Below are 20,673 nucleotides of genomic sequence, written 5' to 3'. Positions count from 1 at the left end.
GCCAGTGTTTTGAGTCTTGCCCCTCCTCAGACAACAGACACTGAGGAGGGCACCCCATTTCTCCATCTTGCCATTGTTCCCTACTGGAAACCTGGAAGGTAGATGATGGACTCCCTCCTCTTCTGCTGGGTCTAGCCTGTTTTTGTTTTTTTTTGTTTTTTTGGTTTTTTTTTTGTTTTTCCTTTTTCCCAGACGGTTTTATTTGTATTTGGAGACAAACGTTTGCCTAGACATGTTCAAATACTCACAGAACTTACTGGCCTTGCCCCTCTGTGTGCTAGGAACGCTGAGGTAGAATGTGTGAGTGGTCGAGAGGAAGGGACATTTCTAGAGAACCGTTTATTTCGATTTCTGTGTCCCGTGCCCAACTTAGTTCCTAAAATTAAAAAAAAAAAAAAAAAAAAAAAAAAAAAAAAAAAAAAAGCCCAAATAGAACAAGATGGTCTCTGGCTCTCTTGTCCTTAGACCTCCTGGGCAAGGCTTATGTGTGCACAGGAAGGCTTCGGGAGGCTTCTGCTAGCTGGAAGGATGCTTTGCTGTGAAGATCTGTTGCTACCCGCAGTGCACTGGCATTAATAACCCAAGGGGCTGGTGACCAGTCTGCAGTGTGGACAATCGGGTGTGAATGAATTATAGGTCATCTGTAAGTTGTGCTTTCTGTGGCTGTCTTAACAAAATCGTGTCCTTCTTCGCTGTCCTGGTGTGCGGGAGATAAAGGAACAGAGGAAGGGAGGTATCTTTGGCACGGAAGACAGGATAAAAGGCACGCATCGCTCAGACCCATGTAGCATTTCTCTGTGTGTGCGTGTTCAGACGTGCGTTGAGGGATCCACAGGCTTCGAGGAAAACTGCAGGATGATCACCTCTTGGGCAAGGGAGGATGGCACATTCGCCGTGCATCAGGCAGACCGCGTGTGCAGAGGGGACGCTCTGCTCTTGCTCACTGACTGGCAGGCGCTGTCATTAACTCAGTGTCACTGAGAGCCTGAGAAATGAGTTCCAGTCTAGATAACTGAGAGATCACAGGAATGGATGCAAACCCGTAGCACTGCCTGGGAGTCTGCCTCTGCAGAGAAACGAGCGACATGTTTCCCTGTTTATTCAGGTGAACTGGTGCCTTGTGCTCTTGGGCCTGAATGTCTAATAAATAACAAATCTAATGAATATCATGAATATTAATGATGACAACGGTGAACGACGGCTCCTAGCAGGCACAAGTGACGAAAGGCTTTCTATTTTCCTGTCTCCTGTGAGGGGATTCTGTATGACCTCCACGTAGCCTCCTCCTCCCATGGAGTCTGGAGTCCTAGGCTTTATTCAGAGTTCGGACATCTGGGTCTTTCATTAGTTCTCTGGGAAATTCTATACAGCCATGGCCATGGTTGGGAACCAGTGAGCCTGTTGCAGAATCAGCTAACTGCACTTGCTTCTCTGGTGGCTCTTCTTTCAGCCATGTTAGGCGGCTATGAGTGGGTTATAGGAGCTAGCTTACCCAAAAATACAATAAGGAAGAGACCTGGTCCCATTCCAGAGGACTATCCTGGGCATTGTGTCTCACAAGTAAAACAGCCTGGCCCATGAGTGTGTGTGTGTGTGTGTGTGTGTGTGTGTGTGTGTGTGTGTGTGTGTGTGTAATATATATATATATATATATATATATATATATATATATATTATAAACACTTGTTAGCAGGCAATTAGATGCTATGTGACTTTTCCAGAGTAGGCTGACCTGACCACCTCTCTCCTTTTCCTGTCTCTTCCTTCCTCAGGATGGTTCCCTGGGAAACATTGATGACCTGGCCCAGCAGTACGCAGATTATTACAATACCTGCTTTTCTGATGTGTGTGAGCGGATGGAGGAGCTTCGGAAACGGCGCGTTTCCCAGGACCTTGATGTGGTGAGTGTGCATCTGTGGGATGTGGCTGCTGCCCAGTGGGCAGTTCCCATCGTTGCCTCCAGCCTTGCAGTCCCTTGGTCAGTCTTACAGCACAACTGTGCCTGCAGGCTCAGTCTGTGGGCTCCTTGGCTAGGTGTGGTGATATGGCAGATGCCCAAAAGACCAGCTTTGTTCTTGTTCTTCTGAATGAGTGTTGACTGGGGCAATATGACCAATCCTATACAGTTGTGGAAAGGTTAGATCTCTTCTCTCCTCTCCTCTCCTCTCCTCTCCTCTCCTCTCCTCTCCTCTCCTCTCCTCTCCTCTCCTCTCCTCTCCTCTCCCTTCTTCTCCCCTCCACTCCCCTCCCCTCCCCCTCCCTCCCTCCCTCCCTTCCTTCCTTCTCCCCTCCCTCTTTCCCTCCATTCTTCCTTTCTTCCCTCTCCTTTTCTCCCCCCTCCCCCCTTCATAAAGAAAAAGGTTATTAATATTATTGGCCAGATGCTACTGTGGTTTGTTACTACCAGCTGAGGACCTGTCAAGGCAAGTTCTTTCCTTCTTTTTCCTCCCTGGTTTTTTTACCCCAACCCAACCACCCATGGATGCTGGGGATTGAATTCAGAGCCTTGTATGAGTTAGGTAAGTTCTCTGCCGGTGAGTGTTTAAAACATAAACTGAAATTTAAAGAGACAGGGAGTCAGTCATAACTTCCCTCCCAGGCAGTGAGGGCGTGCTTGGGTGCTGTGGGGCACACAGGTAAGGATCAGAGGACAACTCCCAGAGGTGGGTGATAGGATCAAATGCAGGTCATCAGGCTTGGGGACAAGTGCTCTTGTCAGCTTGCCAGCCTTCAGGTTACATTTTCCTCCTCTGTGCCCAACTCCGTGATTTCTGAGCCTGCGTATTAGCTAAAGAAAGGTGACTGAGAATGAGCTGTGTCAGTCGGGGACAGAAAGATCTTGTCTGGGGAGCCTAACACCATGACCAGTGTGGCATTTGGCATTGTCATTGCCAAGACATCAATTCCTCTTAAAGCTGTCCTCTTGTCTGTGTGGATGGCACAGTTCTCTTTCTTTCTCCCTCAATCCCGGGGTGGGAGGGGTGTCAAATGCAGGTTATGAGGCTTGGTGACAAGCTCCTTTACTCCCTGAGCCATCTTGTTGTCCCTATTTTATTTTTTGAGACAGAGTTTCCATGTATTTTATTCTAGCCTTGAACTTAACTAACTAGGAAGAAATGATCCTGAATTTCTGATCCCCGTGCCTAAGGGCTGAGATTACCGACCACCTAGCTGGGCTTATGTAGTGCTCTGGATGGCACCGAAGACTTCACATATGCTAGACAAGCACTCTGCCAATGGAGGCACACCACTCATTCATTCATTCATCCATTCATTTAATGCATTTGAGTGTTCTGTCTTGACACACACCGGAAGAGGTGTGTATTACAGATGGTTGTGAGCCACCATGTGGTTGCTGGGAACTGAACCCAGCACCCCTGGAAGAGCAGCCAGTGCTCTTAACCACTGAGCCATCTTTCCAACCACACCCCCTCCCCATTATTATTTACTTATTGTTTGTTTGTTTTGCAGAGTTAGGGAATGAATCTAGGTCCTTTGCACATGCTAAGCCAGTGCTTTACCATTGAGCTCTAGCCCTGGTCCTTAATTCTTGATCATTGTCATTTAGAGCTGGGATGCATGACAGTCTCACAGCACAGTATACAGTCTCCCCAGACATCTCATCATGTGAGGAAATGATGGCTGTGGACTGGGTAGATGGCGGCTGACACAGCATTAAGCTGCTCTACTCAGAATTCTGGCTTGTGTAGGTTTGGGGTTACTGTAGTTCCCCATGCCATTTGGGAATCCCCCCAAGGCCACTTCTCAGTAGGACGAGAAGTCTGTTGGTGGGATAAGCAGCATTCTTCCTGTTTAGACAGATGGGCCTAATTTGGTATGCTCTCTTCCAGAGCAGAGAAAGACAGTCTGGGGGGGGGGGGGGAATCACAGGAGCTTAATTAGTCCCCATCAAAGGTGGTGGTGGGGAAAATTGATGGGAGCTAATTTGAAGCAGGCTGGGAAGTTGACGCTTCATTTTTAAACTGTAGTTAGAGAGATCAGTAGGACTCCAGAGGGGCACAGTCAGGTCTTCTTCCCGGCAATTCCAAGCAAGTCAGAGTGTAAAGGTGATTATTGTTTGAGCTGCTGCTGGCCAGGTTATCAGCTGGATTTTTCCAGTGCCGTTCACTGAGCGCCAAAGCCTAGAAAGCCATGTTAGATGGAGTTCAGGTTCCTCCCTTCATCAGGCCACACGTACCGTGCCAGCCTCTTGCTTACAGTCCCCCTGTCTTGGTGGTTAGCTTGTCATGGTTTGGACTAATGTCCATTCCTTTTCTACTACAACTGCAACTTTCTGCGCTAAACCCACCCCCCCCCCACTCCCCGCCAATTCCATCTGAACTTTACGTGTATTTCTAGACTCTCAGGTCTTCCTTCAAATAAATCAGACATCATCAACTCAGTGCTTACCTGTTTGTGGAAGCTTCATGCCCAATGACTTGGAGCCATATTCTGCCTTCCTAGGCTGCCCTGGAAAAGCCAACTGAGAGGTGGTTTTGCGGACAATAAGCCATCCAAAGCAATAAAGGCATCGTCATTGATTAGGAGCCTAAGACACTCACAGGAGAAACGGTGATGTGCGTCATGGGTCGCACAGTCTTTGAGAAGGCAGCTTCAGTGGACTGGGAGTACAGATCAGTTGACAGGAGCATTTGCCTAGCATGCAGGAAACTGAGTTTAGTTCCCAGGACTACACATGCTGGCTGTCTTGGTGTATACCTATAATCCTCGCCCTTGAAAAAGTAGAGACCAGAGGATCAAGAATTAAAAGTCACCCTCAGCTATGTAGCTAGTTGGAGGCCATCCTGTACGTGGGCCCCTGTATCAAAAAACAAAAGACAAAAAACAAAAAAACCAAACCAAACCAAACCAAAACAAAAACAAACAAACAAACAAACAAAAACAAACAAAAAAACAGAACACTAACATTGAGTTTGGGGTAACAGGCCAAATCATATTGTGGATTTCTTTATTCTAAATCTTCAGGGTAAATTTTTGGGAATTGAGAAAAAAAAATTCTGTAGAAACCTACTTAGATATTTATATTTGGCTTAGTCAGGGGTGAGGACCCTGTATTGTCCCTAAGTGCTAATTACATGTCAGCTGAAGGACAAACAAACCAGAAGGATGACTTCCCTACAGTGATGTTTGAGTTAGCCCTGAAAAATAGAAGGTTTTGATAATTACGGTAGTGATTAACTTTCTGGACTAGATGCTATAAATGATTTCTTAAGGATCTGAGTAGAATATATTTGGTAGCCTGTCCTTGGGGCCAGTTGTAAGGAAGGAAACAGGGAGTACGGACGGGTAGGACCTCCACAGGACACGCAGAAGTATGGATGAGGGAATATTTTTCGCTTAGTACCAAATAGGCCTTAAAGGTATGGTATGTTTGGACAGCAGCCACGGCTTCTACTGGGGATAAGGACATTAGTGTTTGTGAGCCGCGGGGAAGAGGCCCATCTTTCCACACATTTGGCACCTCCCTAAGCACCATGTGATTATTTTTGGCTGGGAGAAGATGCAATCAGAAGAGGCCGCAGCGTTCCAAGTCCATAATGGGCTCATCTCTAGTGATGCTAAGTCTGACATCTGTCAAAGCGGCACCCTGGCCAGGAAAGAGGACACGCTCGAGGCGGCGGCCTCTCATTTGTGGAAGCTTTAGCTTCCTCGGTGTCTTTGAGGTTAAGACAGTTTGGAGTTTTGCAGAAGACAGGCTTGTGTGGTCCTTGGTGCAGTTTAGGGCTGACACAGAAATGGTGACCTGAGGTCGACCGTGTTTGTTGGCAGCTGAAGCCTGGCCTGGAGTTTCTGCCAAACTGTTATCACGGTGATGTGTGTACAAGAGAAAGGGAACCAGGTAGAGACTTACCCAGACCTTTGGATAGTAGAAACATAAGTAACAAGCTAGCACTGGGAGAGGAATGTCAGCACCTCAGTTTTTGATGTGTGGAATGCTTTTTGGTTATAGTTACTGTTTCTTGCAATTTGAATAATTTCATTTTTTTCAGGTTAAGTCGTAGTGAGGTCATCTTCCCAAATACAACTCTTAGGTAATACAGCAGCAATAACAGCAAATACGGTGGTAGACATCTGTAGTCCTAGCACTTAGGAAGTTGAGGCAGAAGGACTGGGGAGTTAATTCTGTCTGTTTCACTTCTTCATCACCAAGCCTCAGGTTTGCCATCTAAACTGTCTCATCGTTAAGAGGAGTAAGTAAAACAAACTGGAGGTCACCCTAAGTGACTGAGAACTGTTTGTTTCTTTTCCTTCATCCTCTTCTGAGTTCAAGCATTCCTGTAGGAGTGCCGAAGAGGTTCCACGATTGATACTTCATTAATATCTACCCACATGAGCGCAGGGGAGTTGGGACTTTAGCTTTTTGTTTGGGGAAATTTCAAACACACATAAACACAAGTGACAGTGAGTTTCCTGTGCGTGACCCCCATCCTTGGCAGGTCCCAGCGTCCTCTGATCTCGTCTTTATACCCTCCTCCGACCGCACTGTTATGACTCTTTTAAGGCAAAAATGCAAACTCACAGTCATCCAGTTCTCTCAAGTAAATGCATATTTATATGTATATATGCATGTACACACATATACATACACACACCCATCCTGATACCCATTTGTTGAGACTGTCTATGTACGGAATCAGCTGAACATGTTTAGTGAGTGTAGAGCCTACACTTGGTTGGCATTTTAGTGCTTCCAGAGATGCCAAGTAAAGGTCTTCTCTCTGCCCAAAAAAGAGCTCCGAATGTGGTGGGCATGAGGGAAGCTAACAGACTGTTTGGAGGTTGCAAAGGAATGCAGAAGAGGTCCCTGGCTCGGGAGGAAAGTTTGGAAGCAGCTTAGAAGTGACCCCTGGGCTTCCCAAGCATGAAGAACTTGGAAGGTTTTTTCTTTTTTTAAACATAGGAGGTGGGCATAATGTCATATAACCCAAGGTGGAGGTCAGGATCTTAGTTTGGGTGAAGGCCAAAAATCGAGAGACCATTGCAGAGTATGGTATGTTCCTAGCAGCCAAAAGCAAGGACTGAGTGACACGGGGACAGAGTCCTGATGCTCTCCCTGGGACCCTGGGTTATCAGATGCAGAAAGAGATCGAACAGAATGCCATCCTGATTTGTCTGTCGGACAACACTCTCCCCCCCAATCCCCTCATTGACCAGCTGGGCCAAGGTGAGCTTGTTCTTGTGTGGCATAGCTTCGCACAGACGAGCGTGATGAGCCCATCCTCCGCGGGCTTTTCCTTATGGTCTTTGATTGTCTTCTTTGCGGACAGCAGACCATGTGGGAATCACAGTTTCTGCACACCAGAGCTTCTGAATATTCTAGAAAGTATAGGGGAAAATGAAGTCATCTGGGTTAATCTGCAGGATCCTGGTGTTGCTAGGGAAAGCTCCCAGAGCGGGGAATAAGGGACATCTGAACCTTTTCTGTTCCCGATCTGGTTTTCATCAGACAAAAAAACCCCGACAACCACATTACACACACTCCTCAGTTACTCCGCTGGAGCCCCCGCCCTCCGAAGCTGGCCGCTCAGAAGGGCGTTTGTTTTGTTCTGTTTCGCCTTGTGTTAGCTTCCATTATTCACTAGCTTTGGGCCACTGTTGACTTGCAGATTGCAATCGGAATCAGTGGGCCTGAGACAGGAGCCTGAAGTCCATTCTGCTGGGTGATTCGCACACTGAGGCATTATATCTTAAGCCAGATGGTAACACTGCCCCCTGCTCTGCCTCCTCTCAGACAAAGTCACATTTGTGTCCCCATGGCCGGTCCCGATTTTGTCAGCAGTTTTTTGTGCATCGCACGGCATGGACGTCACCGTAAACAGATCGTCTTGGTGCTGGGTTTGATCTTGGCCTACAGTACCTCTGTTTAATAAGAAGGGCTTTGCCAGTCCAACGAGGAATTTGCGGGTGTCCATCTTTTCCTCGGATGTCTTTGCGGTCTGTGCGATCACAGACACCTACCTGGGTGTTGTGTGAGGCCTGCAGTTGTGGTGTTGTTTTTCAGAAACAACCTCAGCAGCCTCGTTGGTTTGCTCACGACTGAACAGAAGTGACTGGTTTCAGTTTGAATTGATAAAAGACACCAAGAAGAGAACACCCTAAACGTCTTCTGTTTAAAATATAAACACGCCCGGTTGAAGAAATGACTAAGCGTCCTATACTGGGCCTGCCACTCAGACAGGGTGACCTGAATTCAGACCCTTGGGATGCATGTAAAAGCCAGGAAGTGTGGTTTGTCCCTATCAGTAATCCTGATGCTGGTAGTTGGTATAGACAAGGGGATCTCTGGAGCCCACTAGCCAGTTGCTGAAGGCAATGGGTGAGCTTCAGCTTTAGTAAGAGATCCTGCCTCAAAAAAACAAAACAAAACAAAACAAAAACAAAAACAAAGCAGGAAGCTACCTGAGATTCTGCCCCCTACCCCGCCATGAGCACAGCGTATGTGTGTGTGTGTGTGTGTGTGTGTGTGTGTGTGTAAATAAATATCTAAAAAAATATTTAAGTATAAGTAACTGTCAAAAGGGGAGTGATTTCTTGTTTCTACTTATGTAGGTCTGAGAGTCTTTCTGAATGCTAATAAAATTCACATCAGCTGGGAAGAGAAAAGTCTAGAAACTCCAGGGAAAGATCTGTGGGGAAAATGAGCGCTTCCCCGGGGCAGGAGGCACACAGGCGACATTGCTAGTCCTTTCCAGTAAAGGCCGGGCCAGAGCTTTTTTTGGAACCCTGGAATAGTAAAACCGAGTGGCCAAAATTGTAGTGTGATCTAAATGTTTACATTTAACCATCACTTAAAAAAATGTGGAAGATTACAGTGCTAATCATGGGCTAATTACATGCTATTAAAAAAATGTTTAATTTGTAACACTCGAGAGGCGGTTTGGTCTTGGAATGAAACACAATTTGAAGGAATGTGTGTTGGGGTTGATTGCAAACTGTCCCCAAGGGCTTATTCTTAAATGGCTTGGCTGTAAGCGGGTGGGGTGTTTGGAAGTGATTGGTTGATAAAGTCATAATTTAATGGCACTATTGGGAGTTGAGGGGGAGTAGAAGTCGGACCTGTTGGAGGAGATAGGTTTAGAAGACCTGGGGTTCGTGATTTAGAAGAGCAAAAGAGGTCCCCTCCCTTTTTCTGCTCTTTGCCTCCTGTCACCATGCCTCGTCATATGATTCCTGCCATGGGGATCAAGCTCAGCATTTGTAGTGGGTCCTGAAGGAGTAGAGAGCAGAGTGATCATGGACTCCCAAACTGTGAGCTAAAATTAATTTTTCTTTCTTTTTCTTTTAAAGTTGCCTTCTCAGATATTTTGAGTGTGTGCGTGAGTGTGTGAGTGTGTGTGAGTATGTGTGTGAGTGTGTGTGAGTGTGTGTGAGTGTGTGTGTGAGTGTGTGTGTGTGTGTGTGTGTGTGTGTGTGTGTGTGTGTGTGTGTATATGTGTTTTCAGGCAGTCAAAGGGAGAAGTTGAAGTTTCCAGGCTACGTCTATGATGTCATTTGATAAGACAGTCTGAGGTCAGATGTGAAAGCTGTGGCAAAGACTCGATGGGCCTAAGACAAATAGCCCATCTGTCTTCCAGGCTCCTGCTTGGAGCATGGGGAAAGTTAGCATCTGGAATTGGGTCACAGACAGGTCTATGGAGAATCTGGATCAGTGGTCGCCTGGGGCTGGGTTGTGAGCTTTGCCGAGGATATCATAGCTGCATTGACTCCCTTGGTCCACAGATCCATGTCGTAGACTGAAGTCCTACCTCAGCTCTGGCAGGAAAAAAAAAGAAAGATAAATTATTCTTCACCCAAGAAATGAGTCAATTCAAGCCTAAAGGCAGGTTTGTTGGGAAGCCACTCTCAGGTGGGTTCACTGGTCCCAAGGAACCAGTCCAGGGAAGTCACCATGGGCAGTGCAGTGCAGGGAGACAGAAGCTAGGGGAAAGAGAAAGAGAGAAAACAGCTCATACAGTGAAAGAGAAAGCCCCAAATGTCTGGATTATATAGAAAAAAGCTTCTGGTGGAGGGGAAGCCCACCCTCTGGGCTAGAAAATTCAGGGTAGAGGGCCTGTCTGTAGAGGTAGGGATGGAGGGATGCAGGTCTGCTTTGGTACATTAAATGTGTACTTCAACTGTTTGTCCCAGGTCTGAATCCCAAAAAAAAATATCTACAGATGAGCACACACACACATACAGGCACACACATGCACACACATGTACACATGCACACACATGTTCACATACATACATGTACACATGCACACATGTACACGTGTGCACACACATACACACATGTGCACACACACACCTATGCATTCATTTATTCATTTACACGCTGCGTAGGGATTTAACCTCAAGCCTTGTATGTACCTTGCAAATGCTATTTCAGTGAGATACTGCCCAGCCTCATTAGCAAGTACTTTGGGTAGCTGTGTTTTGAAAACCTTTTCAGATTATCGTACCCATTTCAGCAGGATGTTTTGATTTGCAGTTGTTGTTGTTGTTTCTTTGCTTAGTTTGGAAGTTTCAAGGTTTGTATTTATTTATCCATTCATCCACTTAGGCCTTTTGAGGCAGGGCCTTTCTGTGTAGCCCAGACTGACTTGGTACTTGCAGGCGACCTTTGAATTTTCGAAGGTCCCAACGCCTCGGCATCCTGAATGCTGGGGTTATAGGCATGGCCTCTACAAGCATTTTTAAGAAGAGGAAAGCAAGATAGCGAAGTGTCCATAACGTTTGTTTTGTGTCATTGGTTGGGTCTGCTTTTCAACCATGTGTGTAGAATCTGGTAAGACGCAGCCATGTACTGACATACATCTTGGGGACAACACCACCATCTGTAATATACCCTGCTTTACTCATCAAAGAAGATCCCGTGCTAACATCACCGCCCCCTTGATCTGTCCATTTGTAGCCCTACCTCCCCTAAATGTCAGGCCCTATATTACAAGTGGAGACTTAATTTAATATATTTAGCAGTAAAATTAGAGTTCAGAGTCAGGATTCTAGCCTTGGCCTTCCACGGCCTGTGGATAAATTATTCATTTATAAAGGGGGAGTTGGAGAGACTTTCTGCAATTACATAAAATATGAAGATGCTCTAAATTTGCGCTGCTACGGCACTGCACCATTTATCTCAGGGAATCCACCAGAAGCCGATGAAACTTAATCAAAAATAAATCAAAGACAAGTCCAGACCAAATTGGAAGCGCGTCATGAATATTCGCGAACATCTGGATGTGTTTGCGGGGTGTGTGTGTGTGTGTGTGTGTGTGTGTGTGTGTGTGTGTGTGTGTGATTTTTCTAATGTGCGCGGTGCTCTCTCAACAAAGATGCCCAGAGGAAGACGGATTTCCATCTGTGATTTCAAAGGGTGTGCCTATTTGTTTGTGTTTGCCCTTTCTCCTTGGTCCTGGGCTTCTCTTCTCTAAGCTATTCCTTTGATCTCTTTGGCCTGTCAGAATCCGCTTCTCTGCTTTAACTGAGTGTTTGCTTGGAGGCAGGCACTTAACTCAGGGAGATCGAGCCTCTCTTTATAAGGGAGAATTGTAACTTAAGGGAAATTTTACTAGTTAATGTTTTTTGATGAATCCTCACATGTCAGTGATGTTATAATTATCCAGTGATACACCCTGCGTCGTTGCCTAGACTGCTCTGCGCGTCTCAATCTCAGGGTGTTTTATTTGCTGCGACGGACTGGAGTGAAGGAGGCCGTGGTAATAGCCACGCTGATAATTACCGAAGTGACATTTTAAAAAGCACGTTAGGCCTGATAAGGCTTCCATGCCTCTTACCTTATTGAGTTCTTCTAATGACCTGTGGGGTGGGTCTGAACAGTTGTATGTAATCTACGGGACAGAGGCAAAAACCAGTGATCCAGAAGGGGAGATGATCTAACCCTATGGGCATGGCCCAATCCACTATGCTCCCCAGCCTGGACCTTTGGTGAATATCCTTCACTGACAGTGTGTGTGTAGGGGGGACTTACAGGGATCAGTTCTTTCCTCCCATGCTGGTTCCAGGGACTGACTCCTGTTGTTAGGCTTAGTAACTCCTTACCCGCTCAGCTGTCTTGCTAGCTCTTCTTTCTCCTCCTTTTCTTCTCATTCTCCTCCTGCCTCCTCCTCCTTCTCTCCCCTCCTCCTTCTTTTTCCTCCTCTGCTTCCTCTTCTTTCTCCTCCTCCTCCCTCTTCCTTCTTTTCCTCTTCTCCCTTCTCTTCCTCTTCCTCCTCCTCTTCCTCCTCTCCTTCTTCCTCCTCCTCCTCTTCCTTCTCCTCCTCTTCTCTTCCTTCTCCTCCCCCTCTTTCTCCCTCCTCCTCCTCCTCCTTCTCCTTATATGGGCTAGCTATGTTCTCAGCCCAGACTGGCCTTGATTTGGTTGTCCTACTTTGGTGTCCTGAGCAGTTGGGGTTTACAGACCTGCTGTCTTAGGGTTTCTATTGCTGTAATGAAACACCATGACCAAAAAGCAACTTGGGAAGGGACATTACGGTTCATCATCACAGGAATTCAGGGCAAGAACTCAAAAAATGGCAAGAACTGAAGGTAGGAGCTGATGCAGAGACCATGGAGGGATGCTCCTTAGTGGCTTGCTCCCCCTAGGTTGCTCAACCTGCTTTCTGTAGAACTTAGATCACCGGCTCAGGGATGGCCCCACCCACAGTGGGCTGGGCCTTCCTCCATCAATCCTGAATTAAGGAAACGCCCTACAGCTGGATCTTATGGAGGTCTCTTCTCAATCAAGTTCCCTCCTTTCAGACAACTCTAGCTTGTGTCAGGTTGATATACAACTCACCAGGATACCTGCACTGTCACTGCGTTTGGTTTGTAATCTTTGTATTCTTTTAGAACGCAACAGAAAAGACTTCAGGAAAATTCCCATTTGACAAGTTGAATTAAGATAAAGATATTTTAGTTTTTACCTGTAGCTGTTTTCATTTTTAAAATGATTTTCTTCTATTTTTCCATTTGTTTGTTCCCTTCAGAGAAAGAGAGAGAGAGAGAGAGAGAGAGAGAGAGAGAGAGAGAGAGAGAGAGAGAGAGAGAGAAAACACTCATGCAGGCAAGCGTACATGCATGTGGAACTTAGAGGATAACTTGCAAGGAGTTGATTCTCTTTCCAACATGGGTCCAGGGATTGAACTCAGGTTGTCAGGCTTGGTGGCAAGCACCATTACCGGCTGAGCCATATTGCTGGCCCTATAAACTTTTTTTCTTTTTAAACAAAGTGTTTTAATAAGGCAACCTGATTTTAGAAAGTCCCATAATATTTTTTTTAGATTTATTTATTTTATGTATATGAGCGCTCTATCCATATGTGTGCCTGCATGCCAGAAGAGGACATGAGACCTCATTACAGGTGGTTGTGAGCCACCATGTGTTTGCTGGGAATTGAACTCAGGACCTCTGGGAGAGCAGACAGTGCTCTAACCACTGAGCAATCTCTCCAGCTCTCAAGTCCCATAATATTTTAACTAAAAAATTATGTATATTAATCAGCAGGCAAAGTAACAGATTTTTTTTTTTTTTTTGTATCTTATAAATGCTTTGGCCCCTATCCCCCACCCCCAAGCGTGATATGTTTTACTCAGGAGTAAGTGTTGGGAAACGGTAACGAGAGAAAAGGAAACCAAGTGCTTTGTGGAGTTCTGGTGTGTTTTCGTAATTTGGTACCACAAAGAACTTGCTGTTAGGGTAGGAAGCACAGCCATGTGTCAGGCAGGTCATGTTACAGAGGGACTAGACACTCACAGATAGAGATCAGGTTAGTCACACTCGGTCGTGGTGACAGGGATCTGTGTCCAGCAGACTTCAGCCTCCAGTACTCACCTGTTCTCACGGAGATGGGTTGAAAGCCTAGGTTGGCAGGACGGAAGTGAAAGTCACAGTGTCAGTGAAAGGGACGGTCTGCTTGGAGTGGCCTGGGAGAGCAAGGCCCCTGCCTACGGCTGGGGACTCTGCAGTGCACTGGCTTTAAGGATAGGGACAGCTTGTATCACTGCCCAGCTCATGCCGTGCAGTAAACAGGACCAACTAATGGGACAGCTAAACGGAATGCTGTGACGTGTGACTAGATCTCAAAACACAGTGGCAGAGCATTAATGCCAGCCATCATGATAATTAAGGTTTTGTATGTAGACGTTCACCTCTGTTTATTTAGGTATCTTTGTATTAAAGGCTGTGGCTGGTCGGCTGATGGATTGATCAGTTGACTGACTGAGAGCGCCTCACCGTATAGCCCCAGGCAGTCTTGGACTCAGTGCATAAATAGCTCAGGCTGTAGATTCTGGATGGTCCTCCTCAGGTTCTCATGTGCTGGGATTACAGGACTGCACTTGACAGTGTGGCTCTGATTCTGCCCGCTACTCCACAGATATCTGCCACGTAAAAACGTCACGCACCGCCTGCCGGACTTCCACGGGTACAACCCATAAAATTCACGTCCTAAAACATAGGTCAGTGGTCTGCGGTATTTTCGTAAGATCGTACAACCTTCTTTTGCTAATTCCCAAACTTAAAACCTTGAGTTTGGTTTCTTGCCTTTCCAATGGGGATCATACACTGTGTATATTGTCTACAAACCTTGGCGTAGACTATGTGACCAGTAAGTGTTTGTTGAATGAATGAATCTCAGTGGTTGAGATAGCATTTGAGAGCTATTTAGATTTTGCCATCAACAAATGAAGTTTTCTATTATTCTGTTGTTAAAAAAAAAAAGATGTAGGAAAAACTAATTTTAAAAGCCAAGAGATTTGAGAATCAATGATTCCAAGAAGGAAGTGTTTGTATTACCGCCGAGCCTTCTGTCGGATAAAAATGTGAAGTACATTGAGGTTCACACGTCTAATTAGAGGAGGAAGGGCTCCCAGTTAAAGTATATTAGGTAATAAAAAGCTCTTTCATGCTTTAAGGGTCACTTCTATAATCCTATTTTTTTTAATGCGGTTCTAAGAGATAGGCTGTTGTCTCATAATAGATATCAAAGTGTGTAAGTCCAGAATTCAGTGAGAACAAAACCTGCAAAGACTAAAATATAGGAGAATAATTCACCATAGTCCCGTCCCCATTTTTGATGCTCTACCTATGTGCCTTCTTCCTGTTAGTTTTTGGCCCGGCGAGCAGGGCATACAGGAGATGGAGCCCAGGATTCGGTGCGTGCTAGGCGGGCAAGCATTCTGTCCGCGATTCAAATCCTGTTCTGACCGATGGTGAGCTCGCCAGGAGCAGCGGTCTAAGCTTTTTGTGTAGCATAGCTGAGTGTGTGACTGTAAAGCGACAGGGATGATAAAGTAATCCTGTACTGGAAGCTGCAAGGATTGAGAAATCGCCTGTAGCTCTTCCTGACCAGGGAGAGACTGGGCTTTGCTCATAAACACACTTTCAATCCCTGTATACACCGCCTACAGGGTCTCTTCTTCCTGTTTGCTCTCTGACCGCAGGGACACAGCCTGGGGTGCGTGTGCGCATGCGCACTACGTGAGCTAAGTGCAGACGCTGGTACTAGAGGGACTATTCTAAAGAGGAGGAAGATAGGGAAGCAGGGTATAGAGGAATGAGGCTCCTTTGCTCGCTCCACTCTTAGCGCCCCCACCCCTGTCCCATGATGATAATGGGCTGCGCTGGCTGGCTGGAACTGAGAGGTTCTGCTCTACTTCTGGGGGGGGGGGTCCATGCCATGTGGGAGCAGCCTGGTTGGGAGAGCCGCTCAGGAGGCGCTGCCTACTCATAGGCACTCTTTTTTTTTTTTTTTTTTTTTTTGGTTCTTTTTTTCGGAGCTGGGGACCGAACCCAGGGCCTTGCGCAAAAATATCACATTTCTTTCTTTCTTTCTTTTTTCTTTTTTTTTTTTTTTTTCTCGGAGCTGGGGACCGAACCCAGGGCCTTGTGCTTGCTAGGCAAGCGCTCTACCACTGAGCCAAATCCCCAACCCCGGCACTCTTTCTCAGCCCAGTTCTCGCTTGCTCTTGCCAACAACTCTTCATCCTCACCCCATCCAAGTTAATTCGTTCACCTCACCACCTGCTTCTCCCCACACCGAGTCTTCTGCCTTCTCTTCCAGGAGTCAAGTGCAAACAGCCCCAAGTCCTGGCACCAGCTGTCCGGCTGGCGTCACCCACCCTGGAAGCTTGTGCGTTTTTTTGCTTTTCACACAGGTCCCTTACTCCATCTCACCATAGAAACGTGTTCTGCTTGGTGGCCAAGTTCCCTACCCAGCATAGCTGGGGACAAACTTGGTCTTGTGGTTTAGCCTGGCATTGTGACTGCTACTTTTGCTAACTTTGCTCAATGTGTAAAAAGAAAAGAAAGAAAGAAAAAAGAAACCAGACATCAACAATATACTCTTTGTATTCCCATCTCATTTTTAGCTGCAAAAAGCTTCCAGGGACACCTTGGAGATATTTTTCTCTAGTAAAGAAAGGACTTAGGATGAGATCCTTTGATGGACAAGGGACAGGGTCCAAAAGGCTTGGGGACTGTAGGTTACTCCAGGTGGTCATTTCTTTCATTTCTGGGTGCCTGTCACCTGGCTTGCTGCAAAGAGGTGAAAGTGTTGAACACCGCCGTCCTTTTCTCCCACTTGTCTGTTCAACACTGTGCTTGCTTCTCTGCTTGTTAGTTTTGGCCGGACGAGCTTCAGAGAGCACTCCTGAAAGACTTTATTAACCAGACCCAGTGTGAACCATACTGATAGGAGGAAAACCTGTTTCTGAGCTTCGAGAGATAAGAGAGAAGTTATCTGTCATTTGCTGAGTGCTGTTGTAATTCTCGAATTATGTTAAACGGTGCTGCCTTTCGCATACAGATTCCGGATGCTCCTGCTTAGCCTGACTGAGGACAGGATGCTACTTTTACTTTCTAGGACTTGATGGGTATAGAGAGAAATGGCTTAGATAGCCAGGCCAGTAAGGAAGAGAGTGGCAGGGCAGGCCTCTGAGCTCAGGAATGTTCTGGAGAGGACCAGCAGGTTTAGAAGGCATTGACCAGTGTGGGGAGGGAAAGTGGAGTGGATTTTTTTTTTTTTTTTGGTTGAGTTTTATCTATTCTCTATCCACTCCTATCCCCCCATAGAGACAAAATCCAGGGCTAGACAAGCACCATGCCACTAAGATGGTCTCTAATCTCATCGCCTCCATTTCATTCATTCATTCATTCATTCATTCACTTATTCACTAATTGATTGATTGATTGATTGATTGATTTATCCCAGACAGGGTTTCTTAGTGTAACCAGCCCTGGCTGTCCAGGATTCGCTTTGTAGACCAGGCTGGCCTCAAACTCACAAGAGATGCCCCTGCCTCTGCTCCCAGTGCTGGGATTAAAGGTGTGCACCACCAAACAAATGGGTAACATCTCCATTTTAAAGTGCGTCCTTCACGTTGCTGAACACGCATCACCACCGTCCACCTTCAGAATACTTTTCCTTTCCCCTTCAGAACTGAAGCCATTTCCTCCTGCCCAGTGACATCCCCTTGCACCCGATTCCCAGTCCTGACGACCTCCACTAGACTTCCTGGCTCAGACTTCCATTACTGTAGACCCCACATACAAGTGAGATTTATCCCTCCCACCCCCCACCTCAGCTTATTTCGCTTAGGATAGTGTCTTCTGTGTTCATTCATGTTGGATTATCTGTCACAAGTTTCGTCTTCAAATGCTATTTTATTTTTAGGGGACTGAAGAGATAGCTCAGTGGTTGAGAGTGCACGCAAGTTGGGTTCCCAGCAGCCTGACCACATAGAATTAGATTGCATGCCATTTTGAGGGACTTTGTCTGTCGAGGAGCTTTTCTCTGGTGTCTCTTATTTTGAATCTTGCCAGTGGGACACAAACCTTCCTGTTTCTCTCCATCTCCAACAACACTTACTTTCTGCTTCTTTTGTAAATAGTATCATGGTAATGGGCACGGTGGCACCACATCCTCTTTTGGATTTGCATTTTGCTGAGGATCAAGATCTTTGGGTGTTGTGTGTCATCTCCACCTCCCCTCCCCTCAATCTATCTCCTTTGGAAAAGTATCTATCCATGCCTGTGTTCTTGTGTTTTTCCCCTTTGGGAAGTGGGTTGGTTCTTTTTGTTGTTGAGTTGTGGGCGCACTTTATATATTCTGGATATTAATCCTGCATCATCAGTTCTGTGATTTGCACATATTTCACAGGTTGTCATTCCCTGTCCTTCGAGGTGTAAGGGTCCATGATTCGCAGAGGAATTGTACCCTGGACTCAGATAGTATGTAACAGCAAAGAGTGTTTTATTCTGCAGAAGTCTGTGATGCTGGGGTCTCCCATTCCAAGATGGGGACTCCAAAGTAAGCTCTCAGGCCCGATTTAAAACACATTAGGCGAATTCTGGGGAGGGGTAGGTGACCTCTGGGCTTTATCTCTAGGGACATTTGGGAACCATTGCTGAGGGAGTCTGGAAACTGCTGCTGACCCATTGTCCTTGCTTGTCTCAGACCATGTGGCAGGGCAGCATCTGAGGCCTGGACTTGCCTGGACTTGCCCAGTTCTTGGAAACAGATTTAAGCCTAGTCTCCTGAACTGCCAGTTTGAAGCCTGTCATGGAGTCAGCCTGTCTCATTCATTAGAGGCACAAAACTCTATGATTCCGATAAAGTCCAATTAATCTGTTTTTTTTTTTCCCCTTGCCTGAGATTTTTGGTGTCAAACCTCAAAAACCATGGCCACATCTGGTGTTATTTCCATCTCTGCGCTGTCTTTAAGAGCTTGCCACTTTAAGCTCTTAATTAGGCCTTGTCCAACCTAAGCATTGGGTGCGAGGTTCTCCCTCAGGTGTCGTTATCTAGATATTTTTAAAAATTCTGTGCGTGCATGTGTAGGTGCATGAATGTGTGTGTAGGTGCGTGAGTGTGTGTGTGCGTGTGTGTGTGTATGTGTGTGTGTGTGTGTGTGTGTATGTGCACGCATCCGTGAGTATGGAAACACATCTGCTACAGTGTGTGTGCTGGCTAGTTTAATGTTAACTTGACACAGGCTATTGTCATCTGCAAGGAGGGAGCCTCAAATGAGAAAATGCTTCCACAGACGCAGGCTATAGACAAACCCAGCCTACAGTGAGGTATTTCTTAATTAGTGATTGATGTGGATGAACACAGTCCACTGTGGCTGGCGGTCCTGGGTTCTCTAAGAAAGCAGAATGGATAAGCCCACAGGCATCAAGGCAGCGGGCAGCACCCTTCCACAGCCTCGGCATGCACTCCTGCCTCCAAGTTTGTGCCCAGTGTTTTTTTGCACTGGCTTTCTCTGTGGACTGTGATTCAGGATACATAAGCCAGGTAAACTCTTTTCCTCCCCAGTTGGCTTTTTGTCATGGATTTTCATCAAGGCAGTAGTAGAAAAGCAAGATCATGTACCTGTATGGGGATCGGATGACAACCTGGGATGGTGAGTCTCCTTGCCTCCCACCTCATTTAAGATAAAACCTCCTGTATCCCACTCTGTGTGCCAAATTAACTGGCCCGGGAGCTTTTGGGGATCTTCCCACTTCCCATCCCCCCACCAGAGCCCTTGGATCACAGATGCTCACTGCCACATGAGCTTTAGGTGAGTCCTGAGAATTTGAACCCAGGCCCTTATATCACATGGCAAGCACTTTCCTAAGGGAGCCATCTCCCCAGCCCAAATGCTTTGTTTTGAAGACTCCCTTCCTCCCGCCTCCCGTAGATCCATTGATCATGCCTGTCTCATTACTGTGCTGCTCTAATGCCATTTCCTCTCCCGGCCCTCCCTGGTTCCTCCAGGAGAAGAGAAGCGTTTGTTTCTGACTGTCCGTGGTATTGTTATTTGTACGTATAGCGTACTGTCTGCTCTTCTGTCTTGTACATTGCTGTGTACTATTTATTTTCTTCTCACATTGTAAACCCTGGCATGGCTGTGCTAAGGTCACAGCTTTGTTGAAAGTGGGCTCATCCTTTTCAGCAACTCAGCATCTGTCTACTGGATGCCCAGTTATGGAGGATAGGAACCAGAGGTATTCTGTGGGTAGAAATACTGAGCTTAGGACTTTTATGACAGAATATTGAAGCTTAGTTTTGCTCTCTTTAAAGTGGGACGCTGACAAGATGCTGCCGTTATGACTGAAGAGAGAGGAGAGAGCTATTTTGACACTGACGGACTCTATAAGGGTTTTTAAACCAAGCGACTTTAACATTGTCCTTAAAAGACTGCATTCGTATTTAAAGCCAAGCAGCAGAAGATTTCCTTGTGTCTGTAATAAAGTTGAACTGCTGGAGGCAGTCATGTGGCATGTGTCAAATGACAGCCTGGTCACTGTGCAGGTTGCTTTTCTCACGTACCACAAGGGAACACTCTTTCCTTGACACACAGACACATGCTACATTGCCTGTGGGAGTCTATTCACTGTGTGTTGGTCAACCAGCAGCTGTAAACACACAGAGGACAGAGCCTCTCAGGACAGTGAATTTTTGAATGTGTCTTGGGAGCAGTCCTTGGAACGGCCCACTATAAGAAGCTGTTGAAGTACTCAAGTACACGTTTGTTTGTAAGCAGAAAAAGGTTGTGGACGCCATACCCACATTTTAACGACTCCCAGCCCAAATCATGACAGAGGACGGATAATCTGGAGCAGATTTCCTTAAAGCTGTCAGAATGGGGCCTCTTGATGCAAGGGTCATCTCCCTTCCTATAAAAC

The 20,673-nt window shown here is 46.3% G+C and overlaps 1 protein-coding gene across 3 annotated transcripts in view; it reads left to right on the top strand.

Moving 5' to 3' along the window:
• Sash1 (SAM and SH3 domain containing 1) overlaps positions 1–20,673 on the top strand; it is a 298,706-nt gene that overhangs the window by 169,568 nt on the left and 108,465 nt on the right. For all 3 annotated transcript variants that reach the window (XM_087575848.1, XM_087575846.1, NM_001427579.1), the window contains 1 exon segment: positions 1,773–1,901. In XM_087575848.1, coding sequence (XP_087431974.1) covers positions 1,773–1,901 — 129 coding nt within the window.

The sequence above is a fragment of the Rattus norvegicus genome, chromosome 1 (assembly GCF_021556685.1).
Source record: "Rattus norvegicus strain SHRSP/BbbUtx chromosome 1, alternate assembly SHRSP_T2T, whole genome shotgun sequence".
Lineage (NCBI taxonomy): Eukaryota > Metazoa > Chordata > Mammalia > Rodentia > Muridae > Rattus > Rattus norvegicus.
This window is presented reverse-complemented; position numbering and strand designations above follow the sequence as displayed.